Source organism: Sinohyriopsis cumingii, chromosome 6 (assembly GCF_028554795.1).
Source record: "Sinohyriopsis cumingii isolate HCF-2022 chromosome 6, ASM2855479v2, whole genome shotgun sequence".
Taxonomy (NCBI): Eukaryota; Metazoa; Mollusca; class Bivalvia; order Unionida; family Unionidae; genus Sinohyriopsis; species Sinohyriopsis cumingii.
The window spans coordinates 53,210,172-53,237,024 of NC_142966.1; the positions used below are offsets into that span (position 1 = coordinate 53,210,172).

Below are 26,853 nucleotides of genomic sequence, written 5' to 3' on the forward strand. Positions count from 1 at the left end.
CCACTCTTTCTATTATATTACCTCTTTTTCTGCAGTAATTTGGTTAACTGCATATAACTTTTTAATTAATGAATCAATGAATATATATATTTTCCGTGCATGGCTACAGTCTAGTGACATAATCTGAAATCTGATCTGTCAGTTGATATGACAGTCTTATGATCTTGATACACCTCTTCATTGTAGGTAGGCTATTATCCTATTATTATAGATTTTAGTGTTGCATAATAAGATTAGGTCCATGACCGTACCTGCTTTGTAACTGGAACTGTATTGTAATGAAGGGTGCTGTGGTGATGGAGTGCTGTACATAGGGGCAGTCAGTGGGGAAGACATTTGCTACTTTTTTATATTTGATGTTACTAGATTTTATGTCACACCATGACCTGTGATTATTAAAACATGATATAACAATGCTGGTAAGTAATGATGTTAGATGATAAAATGTTTTAATACATAGAACTAGAAATGTGTCCTACTAATACTTCGACCTTCAAGCTGCACTGGATGGAAATGAAATTTGCAATGTATTGGATATGACATGACATGACAGATGGACAGAAACATCAATGAATAAAAAATTCATCCTTGGAAATATGGCCACATGTCAGCTTCACAGTATAGTTGGTGTCTTAATTTAGTCATTTTTATCAAATTGTCCAGGACAAGTGGTTTCATAAAATTTACTTGTCCCACTCGCACCTTTTTACTTGTCCCAAAATTTAAATCACTTGTCAAGATTTGATGAGATTTATGCACTTTAAGCCATAGAAAGAACAAACCAAATAATGTAGAACATTTATTTCTTAAATGAATTTCAATTTTCAAAAATATGTATACTATACATTATGTTACTTGAGAAGTTTTCAGTTTTGCATTGTCCAGGTATCATATATGAACTATTTCTTCCTACAATACAATAGCATCATTACTTTCATGAGTGAGAATGGAACTGAACTTACTGGAATTCAAACTTTCCCTAGCTTCTCTCAAGATTTGACAAATTTATAGAACAAAGCCTCTTGCACTGAATCTGTTCTTGTAAGTAGCTCCAAGTTCTACACCATTATTCTTCTGGAGTACACATAGCATTTCCATATTGGAAAAAAAAATTCCATAATGGGCTAGGCAGTATGCTGTGTTAAACAGGTCTCTTAATTATTTAATTTTGGTTTTAATTATTTAATTTTGGTTTTATTTCTTTTTCAAAGTGCCCTCCCTAGTGGAGTGTCAGCAACGTAACATATTTTCCACATATTCTATTTAGTGTCATGCATATGCTGTGCTGCACAGGCCTTGTGAGGTCCAGAAACGTCATATACTATGCTACACAGGTCTTGTGAGGTCCAGAAATTTCATGCATATACTGTGCTACACAGGTCTTTTGAGGTCCAGAAATGTCATGCATATACTGTGCTGCACAGGCTTTGTGAGGTCCAGAAACGTCATGCATATACTATACTACACAGGCCTTGTGAGGTCCAGAAATGTCATGCATATACTATGCTACACAGGCCTTGTGAGGTCCAGAAATGTCATGCATATACTGTGCTACACAGGCCTTGTGAAGTCCAGAAATGTCATGCATATACTATGCTACATAGGCCTTGTGATTTCCAGAAACGTCATGCATATACTATACTACACAGGCCTTGTGAGGTCCAGAAATGTCATGCATATACTATGCTACACAGGCCTTGTGAGGTCCAGAAACGTCATGCATATACTATACTACACAGGCCTTGTGAAGTCCAGAAATGTCATGCATATACTATGCTACATAGGCCTTGTGATGTCCAGAAAATGTCATGCATATACTATGCTACACAGGCCTTGTGATGTCCAGAAAATGTCATGCATATACTATACTACACAGGCCTTGTGAGGTCCAGAAATGTCATGCATATACTGTGCTGCACAGGCTTTGTGAGGTCCAGAAACGTCATGCATATACTATACTACACAGGCCTTGTGAGGTCCAGAAATGTCATGCATATACTATGCTACACAGGCCTTGTGAGGTCCAGAAATGTCATGCATATACTATACTACACAGGCCTTGTGAAGTCCAGAAATGTCATGCATATACTATGCTACATAGGCCTTGTGATGTCCAGAAAATGTCATGCATATACTATGCTACACAGGCCTTGTGAGGTCCAGAATGTCATGAGACTTGATTGGTTCAATCCTGAATTCATCAATAACTTTATTTTCTCTTCTGGAGCTGATGAATTCAAGCCCGGGAAAACTATCAACCCATTGCACCTGAAAATGTCTTTGTCTTTCAGTAATGTCATATTTGACATTTTTTGCTGAGTACTTTCTGTAATTGTGAAACATTCTTAGTACCGTGATATGAACTGATTACCAGACTGGAAGTTACTTTTTTATTGATTGATGTAATAAAAACCCATTCATTTCCTACTTAATTTATGTTTTCAACCAGGGCCAGCAAATGTGGAGTTTTATGCAGCATTCATGCAGTGAACTCCTAAGTAGTTTAGATCAGGACCTGGAGAAATAGTTGCTTTTGGTGAAATAAAATTGAATAAAATGTTATTAAACAAGATGACACCACTTTGTTTAAGAAGTACCATATTATGAGAGGCAGCTACACAGTAAATTGGTCAGTTTCAAGCAATTTTATGTTTTTATTAATGTATAGCAGTTTCAGCATTGTATCAGAATAATAAAAACTGTGGCCTTGTTGGGCACGTGGATTGTCAGTCAAAGCAAGTAATATTTTTAAAGCCACTTGGCCAATACCTAAATTTGACAAAATTTCTTTAAGCGCTGTCCTTAAAGGTCACCGGCCATCCTCCAACATTTTCCTATTTATATCAGATTTTCATTACATGATTAAAAATAGTTATACTCGCACAAAAATAAATAAAATATTATCAAGGATAAAGAAGAAATAATAATTTAATTACTCGAAATATAAGTATACAACGCTGTTACTTCCCCTTAGTTACGATTTCCCACCTATAGAGGACGCACCCGGAAATGACGTACATTTATCCCTACAAGACTAAGTACATGCTTCTTGTTGTTGAAAAATAAAACACTATAAACTACGGATAGGGAATATTTTAGATGAAACTAATGAAAACTAATTTACTGTTCAGCCTTATATTGGTATGCGTGCAAGACGCACTAGATTGTGTCGCTTTCAAAACTGTTCCATGTTTCAATTTATTTCGAAAATTCCTGTTAATACAGGTAAAAAGAATCAATCCTGGCTTCCCTGTGTCGGCAGACTTTATTAAAAAAAAGATGAAAGAAATCAGCACACTTAAAGAATCCAAAGGAACCAAATTTAACTTCCTTTTGTCGGCCAACTTCAGAAGAAAAAATCGGCACACTAAAAGATACCAAAGTGAATTTTCCGGGGTTGGTTTGCATTGTAATAAAACATCCTATGTATTTGATATCCTGTCGGTAAGTTCAAACAATGAGTTTATTGCTCCATGCCAGCTGTGTTTATCACCCGGGCTTCTATTTGTTTGCCATATGTAATCATAATTCATGTTTTGCATTATACACAATAATAACTTGCTTTAATAATACTTTATCATTTGCACTCACATTGAATGTATTTTAAAATAATGATTCTTTTTTGGTGGTTTGTTTGCGAGATACGGACTTATAGTTAACCTGGATAGAATACAATCTGGGTCAGTTTGCAATAAGTAACTTGTCATGCGTAAATGGCAGGTGCCTTCAAGCAATCGGGTGATACTTTAGTCTCATTTGCGATTTTGTTTTTTGACATAAGCAATACACACTACACTAAGGATGCATACGCAAGCCGGCACCCGCTACAAATACGGAGTTCGTGGACATATATTTTTAAAAAATAATTTTCGCATAATGAAAACAGAAGGAATATATGATAACAATGCAATATTAATTTCTTTCATTTTATTGTCAAACAAGTGTATGTTTATCAATTTATTTTGTACTGTGAGTGTGTATATGGGGGGGGGCACAAATTAAACACAAAATTGTTTCCTTTCTAATTTGTACGGAATAATGGAGGAAATATGATTGACAATATTGACAAGTAATGACAAGCTTTCAATTTACTCGCGCAAACACTAAGACACCTTGAAAAATAAAAACAATAAAATTAACTGGTAGGAGCTTCATATTGCAGCAACTAAATACTGACAAAATGCTCAACATTATTCTTCCCCCTTCTCTCTCTCTCTCTCTCTCTCATGTATAATCTAGTATGTATTGTATGCAGCTGTGTTACAACGTGAAGCCTAAACTTAAGTATATTTGTTATAATATCTCTTATACAATACTCTTTGCAAAATCTATACGCATTATGTAGAATGTTATCTGTTACGTATTTTTGTTTTATAAATGATTATTGATAATTTGACAGAAAGACTTAAACTGAGAACGTCGTTGTGCAGATGCATATATTTGTTAGCATAAACAATGTATACAAATATTTTAATTAGAACAAGCAAGATATGTCAGTTTGTGTTTTCTCTCATAAATATGTACGTTATGAAGTATGATTATTTTCTTTCAAAGCATATCAAAATAGTTTGTTTAAATTTAGTTTTTTCCCCCCTAAAACCTGTCTTACATTGAATCTACTCTTTTGTTGAAGAAAATGAACGTACAAACTATTGTTAAGTTTGGCCAAATTGTATTTCAAGATGAGCCGAATTGTCTTCGGGCCAAATTCACTATAATCCGGCATAAATGATACAACTTTCCCATCCCTCCCCTATTCGATCCCACAGATTAAATACACTTTTTTCTGGTAAACATGGTTTTTCAGAAAAAGAAAGAATGCCTTTTCCCCATCATCACTATTTTGGTTACATCCGTATGTAACACAGTGCACCATATTTGCAGTACAAAAGCACGATCGTACGCTATATCACATAGACATTTACGTGGGGAAATTAAGCACTTGAACAGCTAGGTTGAATAGAAGGGATAAATGTACGTCATATCCGGTTTTGGCACGCGGAAACTACCGATTGTTTACAGAGATTGCCGAATCATTTTTTCATTTTATAAAGCAGAGTTTTAAGTCTAATTAAACATTTTTATGGTGTGCTTACATAACCAATGTGTTTTGTTTATAACTATAATAATATCACACGTTTGTACAATATAGGTGGCAGGTGACCTTTAAATAGTTGCTGGCAAGATATCTGTGTCCATACCTGTGCGTAGATTCTGAATTTTTAAAAATAAAAGTACCTTTTCAATTTTGAATAACATCAAATGGTTTTACAAACCTGTGATTTACTCAAACTTTTTATATATAAAAAATGCTTGTAAAGTTTTGAAATTACAATTCAGAGTCTCATTTCTGCATGTTTTTCTTATAAATGTTTTCATTTTGTTTTGTATTTTTAGAGGGAGCCTTAAGGGTTGATGCTAATATCTCTGTCCACAGACCAGGCGAGCCGCTGGGTGTTAGAACTGAGGTCAAGAATTTAAACAGTGTTAGAAGTGTTGGCAGGGCCATAGGTACAGTATGAAACAAGTGTTGCATCTATCAGAGACCCAGAAATGCATAATTTTACCTGTGAAATGGAATGGAATGCAACTGTTATGCACAATGAATGCAGAATGAACGCCAGTTTGAAGGAAACAAGGAATGCAGAATGTATGTAGAATGACAAAAACAAAATGATGAATGGGTTTGAAACTTTTTACCTGTATTTTAGGCTGCCCCTAAAAGTCCATATACATGATCAGGGATAGGTTTCTAACACTGACAGATTTTCATTAGTTTCAAGCTGTAAAATTCTTCTAACAACCACCATTTTTATGATGTCATTATTGCTTGTGTTGTATCCATACAATATTTATTTGAATAAGCTGAATAAGAAATAAAATTGGATGACAAGTACATGTTTACTACAGCTATACTTAACAAATATTGCAGTTGCAGCTATGATTTCATTATTATAAATTCATTGCAGTCTTTTAAACAATTTGCATTTTTTTATTTATTAAAGCACACTATCAGTAAGACAATGTATGAAAGAAATTCATCTGTAATGAAAGAAAATGATAAATGGAAGAAGTTGACCCAATATCATAATGCATTTCTGAGATGGTAAAACTAAAAATAATGAAATGCAAACATGATTTAACACAAATGAAATGCAGGATGAATACAAATGAAGTGCAAATGAAATGCATATTTGGTTGAATTACCCAATTCAGGGTGAGTACAAATCCATCAGAGGCATATTAGACTTTATTTATACATCATGAAAGACTTTATAAACTCAACTATCTTACTGTATTATTCAATTTTGGGGAAACATTCTCCCATCATAGGTATGTATGTTGTATTTTTTATTATTGTATTATAAAATTGTTTATATAAAAAGTGATAAGATTGGTCATAGCTGAAATCACTACTTGTATTTTAAAACTTGTCTTAGTGGAGACTTCCAAATAAGGAATGTCTGCTCATTAGAGCTGCAATAAGTTCTTGAGTACTTGAGTACAAGCTAGATGCATCTTCGACTCCAATTCAGATTGTTTTCCTGAGTGCTCATCAAAAAGAGGAGACAACTCCTACTGATAATTTAAAAGACAATAATTATGATTTTTTTCCCACATCAGCAACCCTTGCCACTCTTGTTCTTTTTTGTGTAGGATGTATGTGGGTGTGGTGGGCAAGGTGAATCTGACTTTGAGCACTCAAGTCCTAATTTTAGTACTCCATGCAGCCATGCAGCTAATAAATGACAGTGGATGGCCTTTTCATGTTCTTTACACCAATCACCATTAACACCATTTTTCATGATTAGAATATGTATGGTTTCATTTGTTAAAATCAGTAAGTTAAACTTTGAAGTACTTTAATGCTGGTGACATTGACTTTATCCCATAAATTTCATAAAATTCAGACTGTTTTTCTTTGCATATTAATGTTCAAAGTTAATTTGGTTAAATCATGGTTAGTTGACTAAGTACCTGAGACTTGTGCCTTGATTGTCCATTACAAAAAGGGTTTACATTAAAAAGAGGTTACTGTGATCTAAAGTCAGATGATTTGGATGGCATGGTTTCCCAGAACTTCAGGTACCTCTTGGACATATAGTCATAGTGCAACTACTTGGAGGGATTGCAGTTAGTGGTAGTCTGCTAGCTTCATGCTGGTTAATTTAATGTTGGACTAGGAATTTTCGTAATTTCACTAGTCCAGTAGCTAGTAAAGTTTCAGCCAATATTGTTTTTTGTGGTAAAGACTAGTGAAGATTTTGTAGGAATAGTAAATTTCTCCTTTGAATACATTCTCCAATAAACATCAATGTTAGGAATAAAAGATATACTAACTCTTGAATCCAGCCATCCCAAAAGATGAAAATTCATCTTTTCCTGTCTGTATTATAGAGGCAAGTAGCAATAACTATTATTCATTGCCTCCCCTTGCCACCAACAGGTGGTGCTACTTTTAAGCTTTTTACTGTGAATTGGCAATAGAGCATTCATATTGGTAAAAAAGACTTATTTAATTGTTTATTTATTAAAGTGTTGTGTCAAGTAGGTGTTAGTGACATTTTCATTGATTGAAATTTCATTGCATACTGTTATTTATGGTGTACCAAGAATGTTTGGTAAGAAAATACATAACCTTTTCTTAAAAGATTATAATGTTGATTCAGATTTCATGTCATATTAATGATGTTGGAAGATAAAATGAGCAATATATCAAGGTTTAAGTTACCAATTTTGATTGCAATTTTTTTTTCAAGTTCAACATAATAAAGGTCAGTTTTTGGTACTTAATAGTTTTAAAAATGGGATCCATGACTGTCCCTGCATTATAAGCGGTTTTGTGAGTTTTCAGGGCATGAGTTATCGAGGGAGTGGTGTATATGGAGGGTGGCCCATATAGCTGAGTTATCTGAAGCACTCACCTTTACTGACCATTGCCATCTCGCCTCTGTCAACAGGGATTCAAGTCTTGGTTTTAGGCAATGTGTTTATGTTAGAAAGCTTGCCAGTAGCTTCCCTTGGGTTGGTGGATCTTACCTGGGTTTTTCCATTTTTCCTCCACCAGTTATGCTGGCTGCCATGTATATAACATATTGTGTGCTGAAAAATGGTGTTAAACCCCAAATAACTACAACCCTTTACACAGAGACAACCTGTTAATTAGTCTCAGAGGCAGTCACATTGGGATGGGGTAGGAAAGAAAGTTTTCTACCCTGAAGCCTCCACCCTCTTGTTAATCCATGTTCCCAACCACCTGCAGACAGACAATTGGTAGGTACCAGGCTCATGCAATTCAGAGAGCTTGAATTATCTTTGCAAAGTGAGTGGGCAATTCAAATCATTTTTGAGGGGCTTCTGGTCTAAATTTGCCAATCCCCTCCCCTTTTGTCTTCTCCATTCCTGACTGAAGTACTGTCAGACTCAGTAAAGGATGAACTTTTAAAGCAGAAATCATAAAAAGATAGCTTAGAATTCACAATCTCCAGAGTTTTCCTGGCTTGGAAGGCCAGTCGCAAACTCAGATCAATGAATGACCTGAAGCACCTAAATCAATTCATACTCTCACCAAAATTCAAAATGGAGATGGCAAGATCAGTCAGCCTCACCATCCATCCAAATGAATTTTCCATCTGTCTCAGTCTGACAGATGCATATTTTTACATTCCCAGCCATCAGTCCTCATGGAAATTTCTTCGCTTTTCTTACTGAGGGAATTATCAGTTTTGTACTCTCTTCATTGGCTTGAAATAAGTTCTTGGGCCTTTATGAAAAATATCATTTGTATCATCGCTCTGTTCTGTATGACTTGATCTAATTCCATGACAGGTACTTAGATGACATCCTCCAGAAATGTAAATTTAATTCTAGTCGAGGGAAGGAGTGATCTCATAAATCATCTTGGCTTCCTGATCAGTTGGGAAAGGTTTGAGCTTTCATCCTGGGTGTGGAATTTTCACCCACCTCAGCTTTATACTACTTCCTCACCTTCAGGTCAGAATCATCAAGCTCATAGGGTCTATTTCCAACAGGAAATGGATCACAATCAAGAGTTTCTGCAATTCCTCAGATTGTATAAAAGAGTCAGTGGATCTCATCCCACTGGGTCACCTCTACTTTACAGATGGCCTTACTGTCTTAGTGGCATCCCTTTTCAATGCTGTTCAGTTACAGGATCAGCATAAAGAGTGAGATAGTATCAGTGGGTGCAACTAAGGTTGGTTCACAACAGTAATACCTCTGGATCTACCCCTATCCAGATGTCACCATGTGTACACATGCAAGACTGTGGTTCCGGAGTCCATCCAGGGCCTCCCTTGGAAATAACTTTCTTTGCACCATGAAATTTGCCAAATTAAAAAATTTGGAGCCACTTTATAGCCATAGGAGCCAATTTATGCCATGATGCAGGGACTTAAATATATGTGTAATATTATTTTGGTCCTATTTTTAATCTATATAAACATATTGCTTTCAAAGGACATGAATAATTAATAAATATAACAATACCATTATATACATGTGAAGTTCATTGTATAGCATATGAAAAGCAAGGATGAATAAGAATGTTTCTTTACAACTGATAATACAAAATACTGCATAGTCATTATGAAAAATGTGACTGATACTTCATGAATATCCACCTCATTTTTTTCCAAAACCGTTTCTTAAATGGTTTTCTGAAAACAAAATTCTCAATACGGGTCCCATCAACATAGAAATTCTAATTAAATTTTTCAGAGTAGATATACCCATAGAATTTCGTAAGTTTGTTTTGATCAGATTCTGTTGACTGAACCCCCTCTGACAGTCTGCAGTAAAAATAGGGTCAACAAGGAACCTGGTAGCTGCCTTAGATGCAGCTGTATATAAATCAGGTCAAGGATGTGCTCATGTTCATTAACTTGGTGGTGATGTTCCTCCTCAAGAAAGATTTTACCAAATCACCTGAACTATGCATTATGGTCTGGAAATTCTACCATTGTTTCATTCCTGCAACATTGATACCCAAATCAGACATATTTCCAACAGAATTGATGTCTTTGCTGATTCTCTGTCCAGGAATTGTCAGATTCTCCATACAGAATGGTCCCTCCATCCTTCATTGTTTCATCAGGTTTGTCTGCTATGGGGGCTTACGATTATTGATCTTTTTGCAACTGGGTGGAATCACAAGTTGCACACCTTTGTCTCTCTTACTAGATCACAAAGCGATGACCATCAATGCCCTTTATGTAAGTTGCGAGGGTCTTTGTGTCTTTGCCTATCCCCAACAGTACTGGTTCCAAAAATTACACAGAAATTGAGGGGCCAGAAGTGCAAAATGAGTCTATTGCACCTCTTCACTGGCACAAGTGCTGCTTCTTAATCTAGTGATAGATCTACCCAGGAAGATTGTGGCCAGGTCAAATCTGTCAGGCAGACTCAGACACAAGTGTTCCATCCTTGCCCAGACTGACATACTTCAAGCCTGTCTTTTTATCTGGAGAGACCTGCAGCATTCAATTGTGGAATAAAATGCACAAACAAAAAGGTTCTCAGCTTTAAGGGCCTATGGGAGAAAGTGGCATGTTTTCAGGGACTGGTAAAAATGTCAATAACACCATATCTTTTGAGTGCCTCAACCCCACAAGTAGCTGACTTTTGTTTCTTCTGGCTGTTTGAGTAGTAAAAATTGTCCCCAGTTACTGTTAAGGGTTACTGTTCTCAGGGACTGGTAAAAAGGTCAATAATGCCATATCTTTTGAATGCCTCAACCCCAGAAGTAGCTGACTTTTGTTTCCTCTGGCTGTTTGGGTAGTAAAAGTTGTCCCCAGTTACTGTTAAGGGTTACTGTTCTCAGGGACTGGTAAAAAGGTCAATAACACCATATTATTTTGAGTGCCTCAACCCCACAAGTAGCTGACTTTTGTTTCCTCTGGCTGTTTGAGTAGAAAAAGTCGTCCCCAGTTACTATTAAGGGTTACTGTTCTATGATATCAGACACTTTTTGTCATCATGGCAATCGTGGTCATGACCAATCTCTCTAAGACTTGTTGACCCACTTTTACTTGCATGGGATTAAACCATCAAACAATTTTCCAAGTAGAAGCTTTCCTGGGTTCTGACTTTGCTGAATTTTAATAATTTCAAGCCCTTAGCCAGGATCTCACTGAAGCTACTTTCATACAAAACCTGTTCCCTGATTGCATTAGTTATCCTTCCTTGACATAATGCTTAAATTAATGTTTATGTATATCCTTCCATGACATAATTATTAAAATAATGTATTTTGGATGAAAATTCTTTAATTGTATTTTTGCAGGTTGTGGTGTAAATTTCTTTTTGTATTTTTGAGGGTGGATAGTTCTGTTTTCACTTTTACTTTTTGGTACATTGGAGAACAGATAATGTTGGCCCCTAATAAACCTGTGTTGAACCAGAATATGAGAGTACCCCTGCACCATATATGCTCTCAGGATTTAAGGCCAGTACTGCAATTTTAAATTACTTTTGTGGACACATTTTGGACTTTTTTGACAAAATGTTTGTCAGCAAAATTACGCAAAAAATCACTTGAGATTGGTAAATGAAATTTGGTATGCATGTTTGTGTGCATATATACTGATTAGATCAGATTTTCATGACATTAAAAGCAAATATTCCAATTATTCTGTATTTTTTAGTTTTTGGCTTTTGGTCTGCAGTTGGGAAATATGATTTTGCAAAACTCAAAATCCAATTTTATTCAGGGATTATTTTCAGAGAGTGTAAAGTCTAGTTGCTGTTATGTAAGATATCATAGATTACCAAATTTAATTCTAATCTTAAGAATTTGCTTTTTAATTATGTAGTTAGGATAAATGTTGATACCTCTTTTGCAGATTATGAAATAAAAAGACAGATTGCAGAATTGGAGTCTGGGAGAGAGATTGTAAATGAGACCAGATCTTTTGATGCACAGTCAGGGTAAATTACTGTTTGGAAATATCTGCACTCTTCCATTGTTCACTGAAAGGAAGTATCCACGATGTTTTAATTTACAGCAAAATTAGATGTATATTGGTTTTGCAAGACAGACAATCCTAAATCTAGAGACATCAAAAACATATCCAATTTTGAATTAATTTTACACAAAGTGCTTTACTCATTTGACAGCCAATATGATGTAGTCAATAGTCGCTGCTGATATGCTCATTTACTTGTATTATGGGTTTGAATAGCAAACAGAATCCATTGTGCAAAGCAAACAACTAATGATACATTACTGTAGTATCACTAATTTTCAAGGGGTATGCAGATTGTGTTGTTGTGAAACATGAATTTGAAGACCCAATGAAAATTTCTTCATATATGATAAAGTCCCACCTTCCCATTGTCTTACTGTGTTTCATTCTTCAATATGAACAAAGCTGAGAAACCAGTGTGATTTCTGTAATCTGGGAATAAAAAGTTAGCTTTTACATGCACTTATTTTATTTTAATCCTTTTAAGATTAGAATGATAACAGGACACATTATCATGCATTATCATGTTTCGTGTAATTTCCAGTCACTGCCATAAAAACAATGTTGTGGCAAAGGTAGGGATATAGAGAAATGAGAAAAAATGTAAGTTATTCAAACTCTAGTATTACTGAAATGACAGATAGTATAATAAATTAATCTTTTATATGAAAATCAAACTTAATACTTTATATTAAGGGTAAACTGTTGTTGAAAAATTTAAATCTTCATGAAAGTATGTCTCATTTTATCCATGTAGACTTAATAAATGCCATGGAACAACATGACTGTAACATACTTTTGCTTAATGCACACATTCTAATGAAACAATAGGTGTATATACTAATTACTGCAGAGTATTGAAGCTCACACTTGACTGATTTGTGGATAAAACGACTGAATCAACTTCATGTCAATCAAGTCTGCTGGTACACATAAATATTTGTAAGGTGAATAATCCTGAAATTGTTGAATTAAACATGTCCAGCATTCTCAAAGCCACATATAATTAGATCTGATTTTTTCACAGTGAGCAGCATCCTTCAGATTGATTGATAAAGTTTTAAGTAAAGTCTAGTGGTTGAAGATGGTTTATACACAAGGCAGGCACAAGTAAAGAAGTGATTCCATTACTTTTCAATTAAGCATGCATCTTCAGACTTGGATGGGCTCTGAAGATATCAAATGTTGACACTGCTTGCTAATTGCATTGAAAAGGGGGCAGCTGGACACATGTTTAGTTCCAATGTAGAAAATGACATTATTCAAACCAATAAGGTCTCAGTCGAATGTTACGCAGAAAATCACTTTATGGATAGTGTTTTAAGAAAAAGATCATATGCATGAACTTTAATAACTGACTAGATTGGTGTTGTTGGCTGCATCAGCTCCCTTTGCTTCTGAGTGTAAGTGATTGATCTTGGCAGGTGTTTAAGTTTTCTCATACAGGTGTCTGTAATGTTTTGACCATTGAAATCAGTCAACGGGCAGTGGTCACATCAAGACAGAAATCAAGTTGATCTGGTCCGTAAGACATGGTGAACAACTCTCAGTTTTTTGAAGGTTCATAATCAGGGCCTTGATAATTAAGAGAGGTATGTTTATTTACAGTTAGTTTCCTGATGGGTGCAAGTAATACGCTGTCTGCTTCTTTTATGTGTTATGAATGGATCAGTGATAAAATTGGACATGCCTTTGAATAAGGCCTTTGAATGACTGGCAGACTGTGTAGATGTCAGACATGCTGAAAAATACATAAACGACCTCTTGTCACCATACTCAACCTATAGTCAAGCCTTTTTGCAGTCATCCTGGAAAGTCTAAATACATATATTTTTATCATAATTTCTGTCCCTTTTTGGATCTGGATCATTTAAAGCCTGCAGAGCAACATATCGTGTAGCAAACAAATTCACTGTGGTTGATTCTTGCCTTCCACCATGCTTAAACTCCTAGCATTTACAACAAATGGTAATGTGATACTATTGATGGTTAGTTTTAGCTGTGGTTAGACAGATGTTTGATTGATGAAGATCATGCTTAGACTGGTGGTCAGTTTATTGCATGTTAAATTTCAGATTTCTTGTCAAATTTTACATCACCAGTCTCCCACTATCAATTGACTTCCATTTGCACCAATGCACTTTGTTTTTACTCTTTAAGATGTTTTAAGGATTAAAAAGCATATTTTCTTCAATTTATAGAAACAAAATTATAAATAGTGAAAGTCCAATGGACTAGTGTTGCTTACATATGATTGGTCTACAGCTGAAAACATTTTATTTCTGGGCTTTGAACCACTGTAATTTTCAGGCCCTGCATACCCATTCCTCCACCTCCTACTCCTTTAAACCAATGATTCTAAACAGCTGTTTTCAGATGTAAAATAAACATCATCATACTTAAGAATGTATGCAGCTATTTATGCTGCAGTAATTGGTGGATTGATTGACAGCTGTCAGTCAGACATTATTAGCCAATAAGATCAGGAATAGGGACAAGTTTTTTTGGCAACAACATAATTCAACCTAAATTTAAATGGTGGCCTTTCATGAGATTTTCATTAGTGGTGTTGTAAATCTTGTTGTTCACTTACACAGCAAATCTATTTTATAACAAGACAGTGTTAGCCCACAAAAAATAACAAAAACGTTTGAAAATTTCATGTTGCTAAGAAATATTCTTTAGAATTGCTGATCTGTAAAAGAAACTGCCAGTTATTTATTTTCATTCTTTCTATTCATCTTTAATTGTATAGTTATTTTTACATATACAGAAGTAAATAGTGATAAGTTTGAAATATAAGGAATCAAATTGTAATACATTACAGTGAAATATATTGTAAGACAAAATGATAACATTCCGATTTCTACATGATTATGTTTTCATGGCAACATAATAATATCAGAGCTTGACCTCTATAAATTCTGTATACTTAAATGGAAATGTTTTGAGGCTGATTTGCATGTATATTGAAACATAAGGAATATGTAATTGGGAGTATTTGAATGTGTACTGTACTTAATTTAAAAAACTTAAAGCTGTACAGACACACTTAGGAATTATGATTTAAAATAGTAGATTGAAATATAGTTTTAATTTTCTTTATATATATATTCAAGATTAAAATACTTATTGGTAATTAATGATAGTGACCAGAATAGCCATCAAATGTACAAAAAGCAAACATATTGTGCACCTAATGTAGAATAAAGATTGTAGAACTCAACAACAACATTTTATTTCATTTATGTTGAATAAAATTTCATGGATTTGTTACTAATATGAATCATAGATGAATCTTGTATACTATAGTACTTGAAATGTAATCAGTTTGAAACTTGCAGCGGAATCCCAAATTTTAAATACTTTTTTGTATTTTTATGCTCAAACGTTCCTTTGAACTCTCATATCCTAATTTATTTTTTGTAAAAGCTTTTATTATTCCATCCTAGTATGGCCAGTTAACCTAGTATTTAAATAATTATGGAGCCAGGGTAATTCTTACAGTTAAAGAGTTAATAAAAGTCTTCTACAAAACAATATTATTTTGTATCTTTTTGTTTTACAGTGCAGTATAAGTATAGACTTATATATTAAGTAGTTGTAAGTTGATCATTTCACATACTCAAGTGAAAATCTTTTCTAGAACCAATGAGAAATGCACCAGGTATAGAAATTCCATTCTCCGATATCATTAATGCATTGTGGAAAAACAGAATACATTTTATTCATCTTCTGCTTTGGATATAGTTTTATGATTCAAACAATGATAATAAACTTAATCTTATGTATCTAACCAGTCTTATCAGCTTGCTTGCATTCTACATTTGTGATTGAAACACCTAAACTGAACAAGTGCTTTATCTGAATAGATTGACATATCAGTGCATAATTATCCTTCAGCATTTAGCAAGGTTTTACATTATTAGGGTGTTCACATTTAATATTCATTGATTATAGAGAGTTATCCTTGTTGACAAAGGAAAGATACAAAATTATGTAATAAAAATCTTCTTACTAATAAAAAGATAACTAAGTTTTTGTTTACATTGTTAAATGTCTTTTGATCAATTATACTCCCAAAAAGTGAGTAACTGTAATTGTAAGCAACATATTTCATATGTTATTTTTATTGATTACATTTGAAAGGTCTGTTTCTGTAGAAAATTCTTCACAAAAGTATTGCTGAATGAACGTATTTTACCCTGCAAACACATGTATTAGATTGGAGAGTATTATTTTAGGACATTAAAACTTGTGTGTAAAATTAAATTTAAAAAGTAAATTTTAACTTTTTTTTCTTAAATAGACAAACCATTGCCATGAGAGATAAAGAGAAACTTCAAGATTACAGATTTATGCCTGAACCAAATCTTTTGCCAGTCTTTCTGTATGATTCCAAATCTGTGCCCATGGGAGTCGACCCAGCCAGTGTGATAATCATAGACCACCTGCTACAAGGCCTTCCTTCATCACCCTCAGAATCATATGAAAGAATACATAATGATCACAAAATCTCTATTCGGAATTGTGTTATTCTTGTGGTATACGTCATTACTTATGCCTTTATTTAGTAATTTGTAAGTCTCAGCATTTTGTTTTTGTCATCCAGATGAATGGCACAACAAAGGTACATATCACATATTTCGGTGTCAGTGATGCCAGTACCATAACGATTTGATATTTTAGCCTTTGTAAGTCATATGTATTCTTGATAAGTACTTGCATTTTTCCCATGGATTTAATATATAAGAGGTAACTGAACAATATTTTCCTGTAGACATTGTTGTCAAGCTGCGTACATGGTTGATAAGAATACGCACATTGAAATATGATGTCGTTCTTCATTTAACATTATGTCATCCAACTTAAATGAAATTAAAATGGAAGTTGAGTAACAAATGCAAAGAGCATATTTATCTGAATGCTTGTTTGCTTGTTATGGTATGGTTCTTTGTCTGTGGTACATCTTCCTCTATACATTAAAAATTCCTATTTACATTTTCTGAAAAATCTTCAACAGAATTTGACCATATTTGACAGGTCATCCTAATGTGAAGCTTTCTAACATATTTTCAGATGATGAAATCTACTTTCAATTATGACTGATTTTGGCAATGAAAAATAAGTGAATAAGACATTAAATGACTTTTTCTCACAAACTGTGCCATTGAAATTGACAAATATGACAGAAAGGATCTTGGCTTGGAGGTCTTTGAAATTTAATCAGTTACACTGATGCACCTTAAAATATGGTCACCATTATTAAAGATAGAAAAACGTTTAAACTACTTCTGAAAATTACATAACAGAATTTGACTAAATTTGATAGAAAACATCTAGGCATGAAACTCTTTCAACTTTGTTCAAATATGCTAATTAGCTTTCAGATGCGTGCATCATTACTAGAAACAGAAATACCTTGAAATAATTCCTTCTCAAGAATCACTTAACAGAATGTGACAAAATTGACAGAATGCATTCTGATAAGAAATTCTTTCAACTTTGTTCAGTTGAAGTCCTTTCATTTTCAGTTGTTGTCACCATTAATATAAATATACAAACCTTTGAACAACAAATTCTCAAGAATCATTCAATAGACCTTGGCAGAAAATGTTAAATAAGGCATCCTGGGGTGAAGGTCTTTAAAATTTGGTCAGATAATGGTTATCTGGCCACCTAAGCACTAAAATTAGAAATAAAACAACTTGAAGTGATTTATTTTAACAAAAATTACTTTGGAGAATTTGACCAACTTTATCGCATGCGTCCTGACATGAAGCTCTTTCAGATTTGATCACATGATGCTGATTTGCTGTCAAATATGGTCACATTACTAAAAATTTAAAAACCTTTAAACATCTTAATATAAAAAACTGTTTTGTAGATCTTGCAAATTTATTCAAATGATAATGATCTTTTTGCTTTTATGCCACCATTAATAATAATAGAAAACCTTTAAATAACTGGACCTTTCAATAGACTTTAATCAGATTTGACAAATAGCATCCTGGTATGCAGGTTTGTCAGATTTTGTCACACTGTAGCAAACTGCCATCAGATTCTGCAAATACTAAAAATAGGAAAACATTAAAAAGCAACTTCTCATAAATTGCTCAGCAGAATTAGCCCACATTTTGTAAAAGCATCCTGGGATAAAGTTGTTGAGCAGTTTTTTAGAAGTAATTTAATGGTTGCTCTACTTCTAGACATGACAACGTATATATCACAGTGAATTTGGCATAATTTAAACAAATTTGAAAGCATTTCATGTCAAGCTATTTTCCATGAAATTTGGTCAAATCCAGTTTAGCAGTTTTTGAGAAGAAATCATTTAAAGCTTTATTCTATTTTTTAATAATGTCAGCCATATTTGATGGCAAATTTTGCATTGTTTGAAAAAATATTAAAGTACCCCATGCCAGTGTGCTTTCATTCAAATTATGCTAAATTCTTTCCAGCAGCTTTTCAGAGTTCATTTAATAATTGTTCTATAGTCAGTATTAGTGACCATATTTGATAGCAGATAAGCATCATGTGTTCAAATTGAAAGCCATCTGTGCCTGGATTATTTCTAACTACTTTGATCAAATTCTGTTGCATAGTTTTTCAAAAATGGTTGTTTGTACGTTTTATGTTTTTAGTAATGGCAGCCAAATTTAAAACTGCTTCATGCTGCAATGTTTTCTACAATATTAAGTAAAATTATGTTGCAGAGTTTTGAGAAGTTTTTTCAATTTTATTTTTATAGTTTCTAATAATGGTTACCATATTTGGTAGCAGATTGGCATCATTTGACCTTCATGCTTGGATAAACCATCAAATTTTGGTCAAATTTTGTTTAGTTGTGCTTTAGAAGTTGTTTAAATATCAAATATGGCTGCTATTAATATAAACAGTAGATTTGATGGAATGAATCCTGGTTTGAAGGTGTTTTTAAATTTGTTCAGATAATATTGATTTGCATCAGATATGGCCACCATTACTAAAAATAGACTTTTAGACTTTTAAAACCCACTCAATAAAAACTGACTTGCTTTGACAGAAAGCATTCTGTCATAGATTGCTTTCAATGTAATTATATTTATTCATTTCATATATTCAGTGCCATTACTGAAGTTTTAAAAATGTATTTTGTGTAGTTTTTGAATTTTAATAACAAGGTAGTATCGTCCTGAAACACTGCCAGATTTAATCGAATAGCTATAAGAAATTCATAACATCATAACAATCCTGAGAAATGTGGTAATTAATTCAGGCTGATGAGATGGTGGGATTCGAACCTGCATCCTTCTGGTCTTAATTTTAACACCTTAGCTAATGAGATGCTCCAGCTCCTGACTTCTTTTCTTCCCAGGGTCCTCAGTATTTTACTAGAACAGCCCTAACAGTAGATGTCGATCTAGTTTGTTTTGCTGAAGTGACAGTGCAAGTGTTTTTGGATTATGTCACAGTGAAACAGGCAGTCATAGCATTTTGCAGAACTCCTGTCACTTTTAAGAACCTTTATTATTGGTATCATGCAGGTGAGATATGTAGTTACATTAAATAGCAAGTTGTGTGACCTAGTTTTTTAGGCATTTATAATCTAGCTGACCATTGGTCAGATCAAGTGAAGATTGGTCACTGTTCACTTATTCGACAGTACTTGACTTTGCTTACCTCCCAAGGCACTGGTTAGTTTCAACAGAAACCATTCAACACTTTTTTTAACCCCATTTCCAAATATTAAACCAACATATGATATAAGCCAGATTCATCTTTTTTTATCACAGAATGAAGATGGGTTGTTGAAAATGTTTGACGACATTGTGGAAAAAAGAGATGCAAAAGCTTTGGTAAATTTCCTGATTGCTGACTTTCTTGGAGTTGCTCATGCCAGGGATATTAATCTCCTACAAAGGTACATACAGATTTCATGTTTGTCAGATACAAAGGTACATACAGAATCCATGTCTGTCAGATACAATGGTACATACAGAATCCATGTCAGATACAAAGGTACATACAGATTTCATGTCAGATACAAAGGTGCATACAGAATTCATGTCTGTCAGGTACAAAGGTACATAAAGAATTCATGTCTGTCAGATACAAAGGTACATACAGAATCCATGTCTGTCAGATACAAAGGTAGATACAGATACAAAGGTACATATATAATTCATTTATGTCAGGTAATAATAGTTATGAAACAGTTAGCTCAGATCAGTATTCAGAGCCTCAGAGCTGTTGATGTAACTGTAAAATACCCTCAACATCTTTGATCTTTTTCAACATGCACAAATGAAACTTGATATGTTGATTTGTCAAGAATAGAACTAAGCTATCCCAAAATTGGGTAACTATTTCATACTGTGCATTTATTATGCATTTTCAGCCACTTGTTCAAAGACTCTTCAGTATCTTGGAACATTTACAACTACACGTCTAATGAAAATTGGTTTATCAGCAGAAGACAAATCTACAGGTCCATTACATCCTTGACTATCTCCCACTAGAACTGGGTATAGTGATTTGTATTGCTGGTATTTCCTGTCCAAGACCTAAATCGCTGACAGCATTAGACACCTGGATATGGCTTGCACGAGGGGCCTTTCTTTACATGCTGACAATTCCCATTAAACTTTAACCCAGTTTTTGCAAGTAGCACATATTGGTCATATACTCGGAAGTTCAGCTGTTGACAAAAACAAACCTTGCTTGTATCATTGCAGTGTAACAGTGCTGTATATTGTCAAACCATAAAACTATCAATATTCCATATATGTTATTACAGTATCATTAGAGTTCTAATGTCAACCACTACACCATGAATATTCCATGTACATTATTGCACTGTCATTACAGTTCTAGCGTCAACCACTAAACCATGAATATTCCATGTATGTTATTTCAGTATCATTACAGCTTTAGTGTCAACCACTAAACTATCAACATCCTATATAATTATGTTAATGTAGTATCATTGCACTCTAGTGTCAACCTCTAAACCATGAATATTCCATGTATGTTATTTCAGTATCATTACAGCTTTAGTGTCAACCACTAAACTATCAACATCCTATATAATTATGTTAATGTAGTATCATTGCACTCTAGTGTCAACCTCTAAACCATGAATATTCCATGCATGTTATTTCAGTATCATTACAGCTTTAGTGTCAACCACTGAACTATCAATATCCTATATAATTATGTTATTGTAGTATCATTACACTCTAGTGTCAACCTCTAAACCATGAATATTCCATGCATGTTATTGTAGTATCATTACAGCTCTAGTGTCAACTGCTAAACCATGAATATTCCATGTATATTATTGCAGTATTATTACAGCTCTAGCATCAGGTTCTAACTATGCTTCCTTTTTCATTGCAAGGTACATCACACAGGAACTATCATTCTGTGGGAGGAAATAAAGTTTTGCAAGTCTACATGTATGCAGTCGACATGTAATTTTTATTCTACAAGTCATATCTGTGTCTATTAGGTATTAGTGACCATTGATTAAATAGTAATCTGTTTTTCCTTTGTATAGCCCAGTTCCATTTAGTCACATCGCAGAGGTGTTTGACATGAAGACAAATCGTTGCATCTCTAATGACAATGTCTTAAAGGTAATTGAATAACATATATTAAATGAGTGTACTTTAATTCCTAATATGATACAGTGTTAGGGTCATAATGTTTACTTTTCTTCATCATTCTGTCCATCCATTCATCCATCCATCCATCCATCTATCCACCTGTCCATTACACCTTGATTGAGTTTTGCATTGATGTAATTTCAAGAAGTGTGATGGGACATGTGAGTTCCATTAATACACTTATAGTTTTCACATTGTCAGACATTAATTTTGTGCAAGTCAGGTACATTCATTGTATTAGCAATGTACACTTCAGGAATATGAGTTTTAAATACAATCACCATTATTTATAATGTATTGACATGTTGCACTTTAGACAGTTTTCATTCATGTCATGATAGCTCTTTATTAAGGCAATGTTATATAAATAATACAAAGGTTCCTAACCTTAGTACTGTTCAGAGGCATGTTAATTTTGTGTCTTTTTATAGCTGAGTTTGGTTTATATTGTGCTACATTGTATGGCAAAATAGATATCAACTGGTATGATGGAATTCATGATCATACATGTGAGACCATGTTATACTGAGTTGGTTTATGGTAAGGGACTGCTGTATGTACTTCTTTTATAAGGTAGCCTGGCCTATGATCCAGTGATCTAACTAAAGTTGACTGCATAGTATTTGGTCCTGTGATCTGTGTGCTAACTAAAGTTGACTGTATAGCCTGTGGCCCTGTGATATGTGTGCTCACTAAGGTTGACTGTATCCTGTGGTCCTGTGATCTGTGTGCTTACTAAGGTTGACTGTATAGCCTGTGGTCCTGTCATCTATGTGCTAACTATGGTAGACTATAGCCTGTGGCCCTGTGATATGTGTGCTAACTAAAGTTGACTGTATAGCCTGTGGCCCTGTGATATGTGTGCTCACTAAGGTTGACTGTATCCTGTGGTCCTGTGATCTGTGTGCTAACTATGGTTGACTGTATAGCCTGTGGTCCTGCGATCTATGTGCTAACTAAGGTTGACTGTATAGCCTGTGGTCCTGCGATCTATGTGCTGACTAAGGTTGACTGTATAGCCTGTGGTCCTGTCATCTATGTGCTAACTATGGTTGACTGTATATCATGTGGTCCTGTCATCTATGTGCTAACTATGGTTGACTGTATATCATGTGGTCCTGTGATCTGTGTGCTTACTAAGGTTGACTGTATAGCCTGTGGTCCTGTCATCTATGTGCTAACTATGGTTGACTATATCCTGTGGTCCTGTGATCTGTGTGCTTACTAAGGTTGACTGTATCCTGTGGTCCTGTGATCTGTGTGCTAACTATGGTTGACTGTATAGCCTGTGGTCCTGTGATCTATGTGCTAACTATGGTTGACTGTATATCCTGTGGTCCTGTCATCTATGTGCTAACTATGGTTGACTGTATAGCCTGTGGTCCTGTCATCTATGTGCTAACTAAGGTTGACTGTATCCTGTGGTCCTGTGATCTGTGTGCTTACTAAGGTTGACTGTATAGCCTGTGGTCCTGTCATCTATGTGCCAGCTGTGGTTGACTATATCCTGTGGTCCTGTGATCTGTGTGCTTACTAAGGTTGACTGTAAAGCCTGCAGGTCCAGTAATTTATAAGGTTGGCTGTATAACCTGTGGTCCAGTGATCTGTGTACTGAGTTGACAGTATAGCATGTGGCCAAGTAATCTATGTATTAACTAAAGTGGTCCATTGATATATATATTAAGGCAGACGTTTTAGCCTGTGATCCAGTAATGTATGTGCTAAGGTTGACTGTATAGCCTGTGATCCTGTCATCTATGTGTTAACTAAAGTTGACTCTATAGCCTGTGGTCCATTGATATATATACTTAGGTTGACTTTTTAGCATGTGGTCCAGTAATATATGTGCTGCATAAAGTTGACTGTATAGCCTGTGGTCCAGTGATCTCTGTGCTAACTAAGGTTGACTGTATAGCCTGTGGTCCAGTGATCTCTGTGCTAACTAAGGTTGACTGTATAGCCTGTGGTCCAGTGATCTATGTGCTAACTAGGGTTGACTGTATAGCCTGTGGTCCAGTGATCTATGTGCTAACTAAGGTTGACTGTATAGCCTGTGGTCCAGTGATCTATGTGCTAACTAAGGTTGACTGTATAGCCTGTGGTCTAGTGATCTACGTGCTAAGGTTAACTGTATAGCCTGTGGTCTTGTCATCTATGTGCTAACTGAGGCTGATGGTATAGACTACGCTGCATCATTGTCCATACCATGAATCCTTGCTTAATCTGACGTCAGCTACACTCAAGCATCAGAAGCTCATTTACAGCTTTGGGACACAGATTTTTCACGTTTAAAAATCTCCTTTTTTGCAGTATTAGTGTTTACAATGTACATACTATGTACATACTTAGTAATTGATCATGTAACTATAATTATATTGAGTGCAAATGTTTGATGTAGCACTCTAATAGGACTTCATGCTCTCCACTCAAACTCTTTCCTCAGTATTATTTTGTTCAGTCTCCATAAATTAAGAACACATTAATACAGTAGAAGTTGTTAATCTTCATATTTGAAGAAAAGCAGTTTTTTTATGTGATCTCAGGAATGAAATTTTAGCGATTTTATTATCAGTGCACTTAAAACTAACTGTGACTAAAGCTGCATGGTTTATGCATTTAAATGACCAAATTTAGGTTACTGACTGTCAGTGTTTAAATAAATTGGTGGCTCTAAACAAAGATGGCTGTCATTGACTTAAGAACTGTTGTTATTTTGTTGTATGTAGTGTTAAGAGCCGAGGTTCTTCCCCAGAAAAGTGGTCATGCTAGAGGGGGAAGATATTTGTGAGACGTAAATGTATATGTATATAAGTGTATTTGTAGTAAGAAAGCTACATATAACTTCAAAGCATTTAATATCTTCATTTAAAAGTAACATTAATTATTAAGAACAGACTATTTAAAGGTTCTTGCCTTAAGAACAGAATGATTTCAAGTGAACATACATTAATAGTTGGGGGCCCTGAGTGGCCGAATGGTCTAAAGCGCTCACTGTTATGGATCACTGCCATCTCACCTCCATCTGTGTGGGTTCGAGTCTCGGTTTCAGCTTATGTGGGTATGTGAGAAAGCTTGCCAGTAGCTTCTTGTGGGTTGGTTCTTTCCTGGGTTTTCCTGGGTTCTTCCTCCACCATTAATAATGGCCGCCATGAATAGCCTATCTTTTGCTGAAAAATGGCTTTAAACCTACAACAGCAACAGCAACAATAACATTAATAGTTCTTATTCTTAAGCATGAAATGTAAGTGCTGTATGGTTGGCATGTGCATTACAAACCATTACAAAATATCATGTAAATCTTGGTATAAACATTGATTGACATTTAGAATCTTTCTTTTTCCATTTACTTCATTTTTATTTGAATATCTACCCCCAAAAGAGGGTAATTAGATTGTAAAGTATGGAATGAACTACCGAGTCACTAATTGCCCATAAAACTACAGCTACATGAGTATTTAAAAATTCATCAAATTTGCACAGGTTGAAACTTTTAGATTTCTATTATCAAATAGATAAAGTGATTTCAGTATCACACAACACAATTATTATTATCTCATTACTATCCTGTGCAAGTGATTTACACCAGGTCATAAATAGATCAAGATTTCTCAAGTTTACTTTTCACTGACTTCTCATTTTTTTCAACAGAACTGTTGTTATTACTAGCAAAATTATATAAGCAGTTTTCTCTTTGTGACTTGATAAGAGACCAAGGCTGGATCTAAGTAATTATATGTATAATCTCGCCCAGAGTTTATAGCTCTGTGATAAACCTAGGTAAAATCTGAGATCATATCCATGATGTCACATTTTTAATAATCACATCATTTGAACCTGCACAGTATGCACTGTTTGTTTACAGAAGTTATGTACTTTAAGAGACTTTCAGGTGGCTAAGAGAAAGTGGCACCCATTTATGAACTACTTGGGGTAACTAAAATGGCAACGTTTTGTGAAAGACAGAAAGGAAAAAAACCCTAATCATTTAATCCTTTGTCAGTATTTTTATTTTATCTGTGTAGTATTTAATTTTGTTATGAACTAATCTCACTGTTACAATATTATATTTCTATTCAGAATAAACCACATGTTTTAGTGCAGATAACAACTTGACCTAATTTCAACAACCTTGTGTTTGGAAACAAGCTCTCATAATTGTTTTTTTTCCAGTAATCATCTGGTTTTTGAACTGATGTTTGACTTTCCTGACAAAACGCTCATTGAAATTATCTTTTTTCCAACAATCAACAGGTTTTAGAACTGATGTTCGATTTTCCTGATAAAACGCCTGGTGAAATTGTAAAGGAAAAAGAGTTGGAGAATATACAAGATCTGGAGGTTTTACAAGCAGCATGTGAGAAAACCCTTCTTAAGCATCCGGATGTGGTAAGACTGACAGCATCATTTAATTACCAAGAAATGTTGATGGTGTATAAAAAAAATGTAATTTACCCAAATACATGTTCATCTAAGTTGGAATAGTGAATACTGATATCTTTATATACACTCAGGACAGTAGTAATAATAATAATAATAATAATAATAATCAATTGTTTCCAGAGTAGAACTCAGTTATAAGACCATTTTTCCCTGAGGTCCTACAAAGATGCCAGCAAACTAGCAATGATATTGCTTCGCAGTAGCAAAAAAATGATGGAAGCAAAAGTCACAGAAAGAGTGTTATGATCAGTTGTATGCTTTATTTATGTTAAAACAATGATTCGGCTACAGAAAATAGTCACACAGAAATGAAACATTCATCTTTTGAGCTTTATTTCCATAATATTGAATTCCATCTGATTTGGCTGTAAAATCATTTAAAATCACTCAGTTAAACTTACTGTTTTAGCTGAAGATTGTCATGTTTGTTTCTGGAACTATTTTGAGACCTCTGCCCAGATTTAATGCTAACCATAACAACCCACGTAATTAAACATGATCTTAGAAAGTTATGGAGTTAGAGGAAACTATTTGTTATTTTCATGGCTGTGATTTCATTACAACACACTGAACAATGATATTCTTACAATGTGTATCATATGATTTTCACACTATTATAAAATATCACTTGTTACTTCGATATTTATTTGCTATTTTAGACTAATTGTCTAATGAACTGTACTAATTTGCTCTTCATGTAGTTTTATTTAATGGGTGCAATTTTTCTGTTATGACTCTATGATCTTAAATGAAGTAACAAAAGGAAGCAAAACCAG

General features: G+C 34.4%; 1 protein-coding gene across 1 annotated transcript in view; it reads left to right on the forward strand.

Moving 5' to 3' along the window:
• The window catches only part of LOC149796942 (glutamyl-tRNA(Gln) amidotransferase subunit B, mitochondrial-like), a 48,951-nt gene that overhangs the window by 20,182 nt on the left and 1,916 nt on the right, over positions 1 to 26,853 (forward strand). The window contains exons 6-11 of the mRNA XM_089961624.1: positions 5,398 to 5,511; positions 11,865 to 11,949; positions 16,297 to 16,531; positions 19,763 to 19,890; positions 21,529 to 21,607; positions 25,889 to 26,023. Of these exons, the coding sequence (XP_089817750.1) occupies positions 5,398 to 5,511; positions 11,865 to 11,949; positions 16,297 to 16,531; positions 19,763 to 19,890; positions 21,529 to 21,607; positions 25,889 to 26,023 (776 nt within the window). The remainder of the gene's footprint in view (positions 1 to 5,397; positions 5,512 to 11,864; positions 11,950 to 16,296; positions 16,532 to 19,762; positions 19,891 to 21,528; positions 21,608 to 25,888; positions 26,024 to 26,853) is intronic.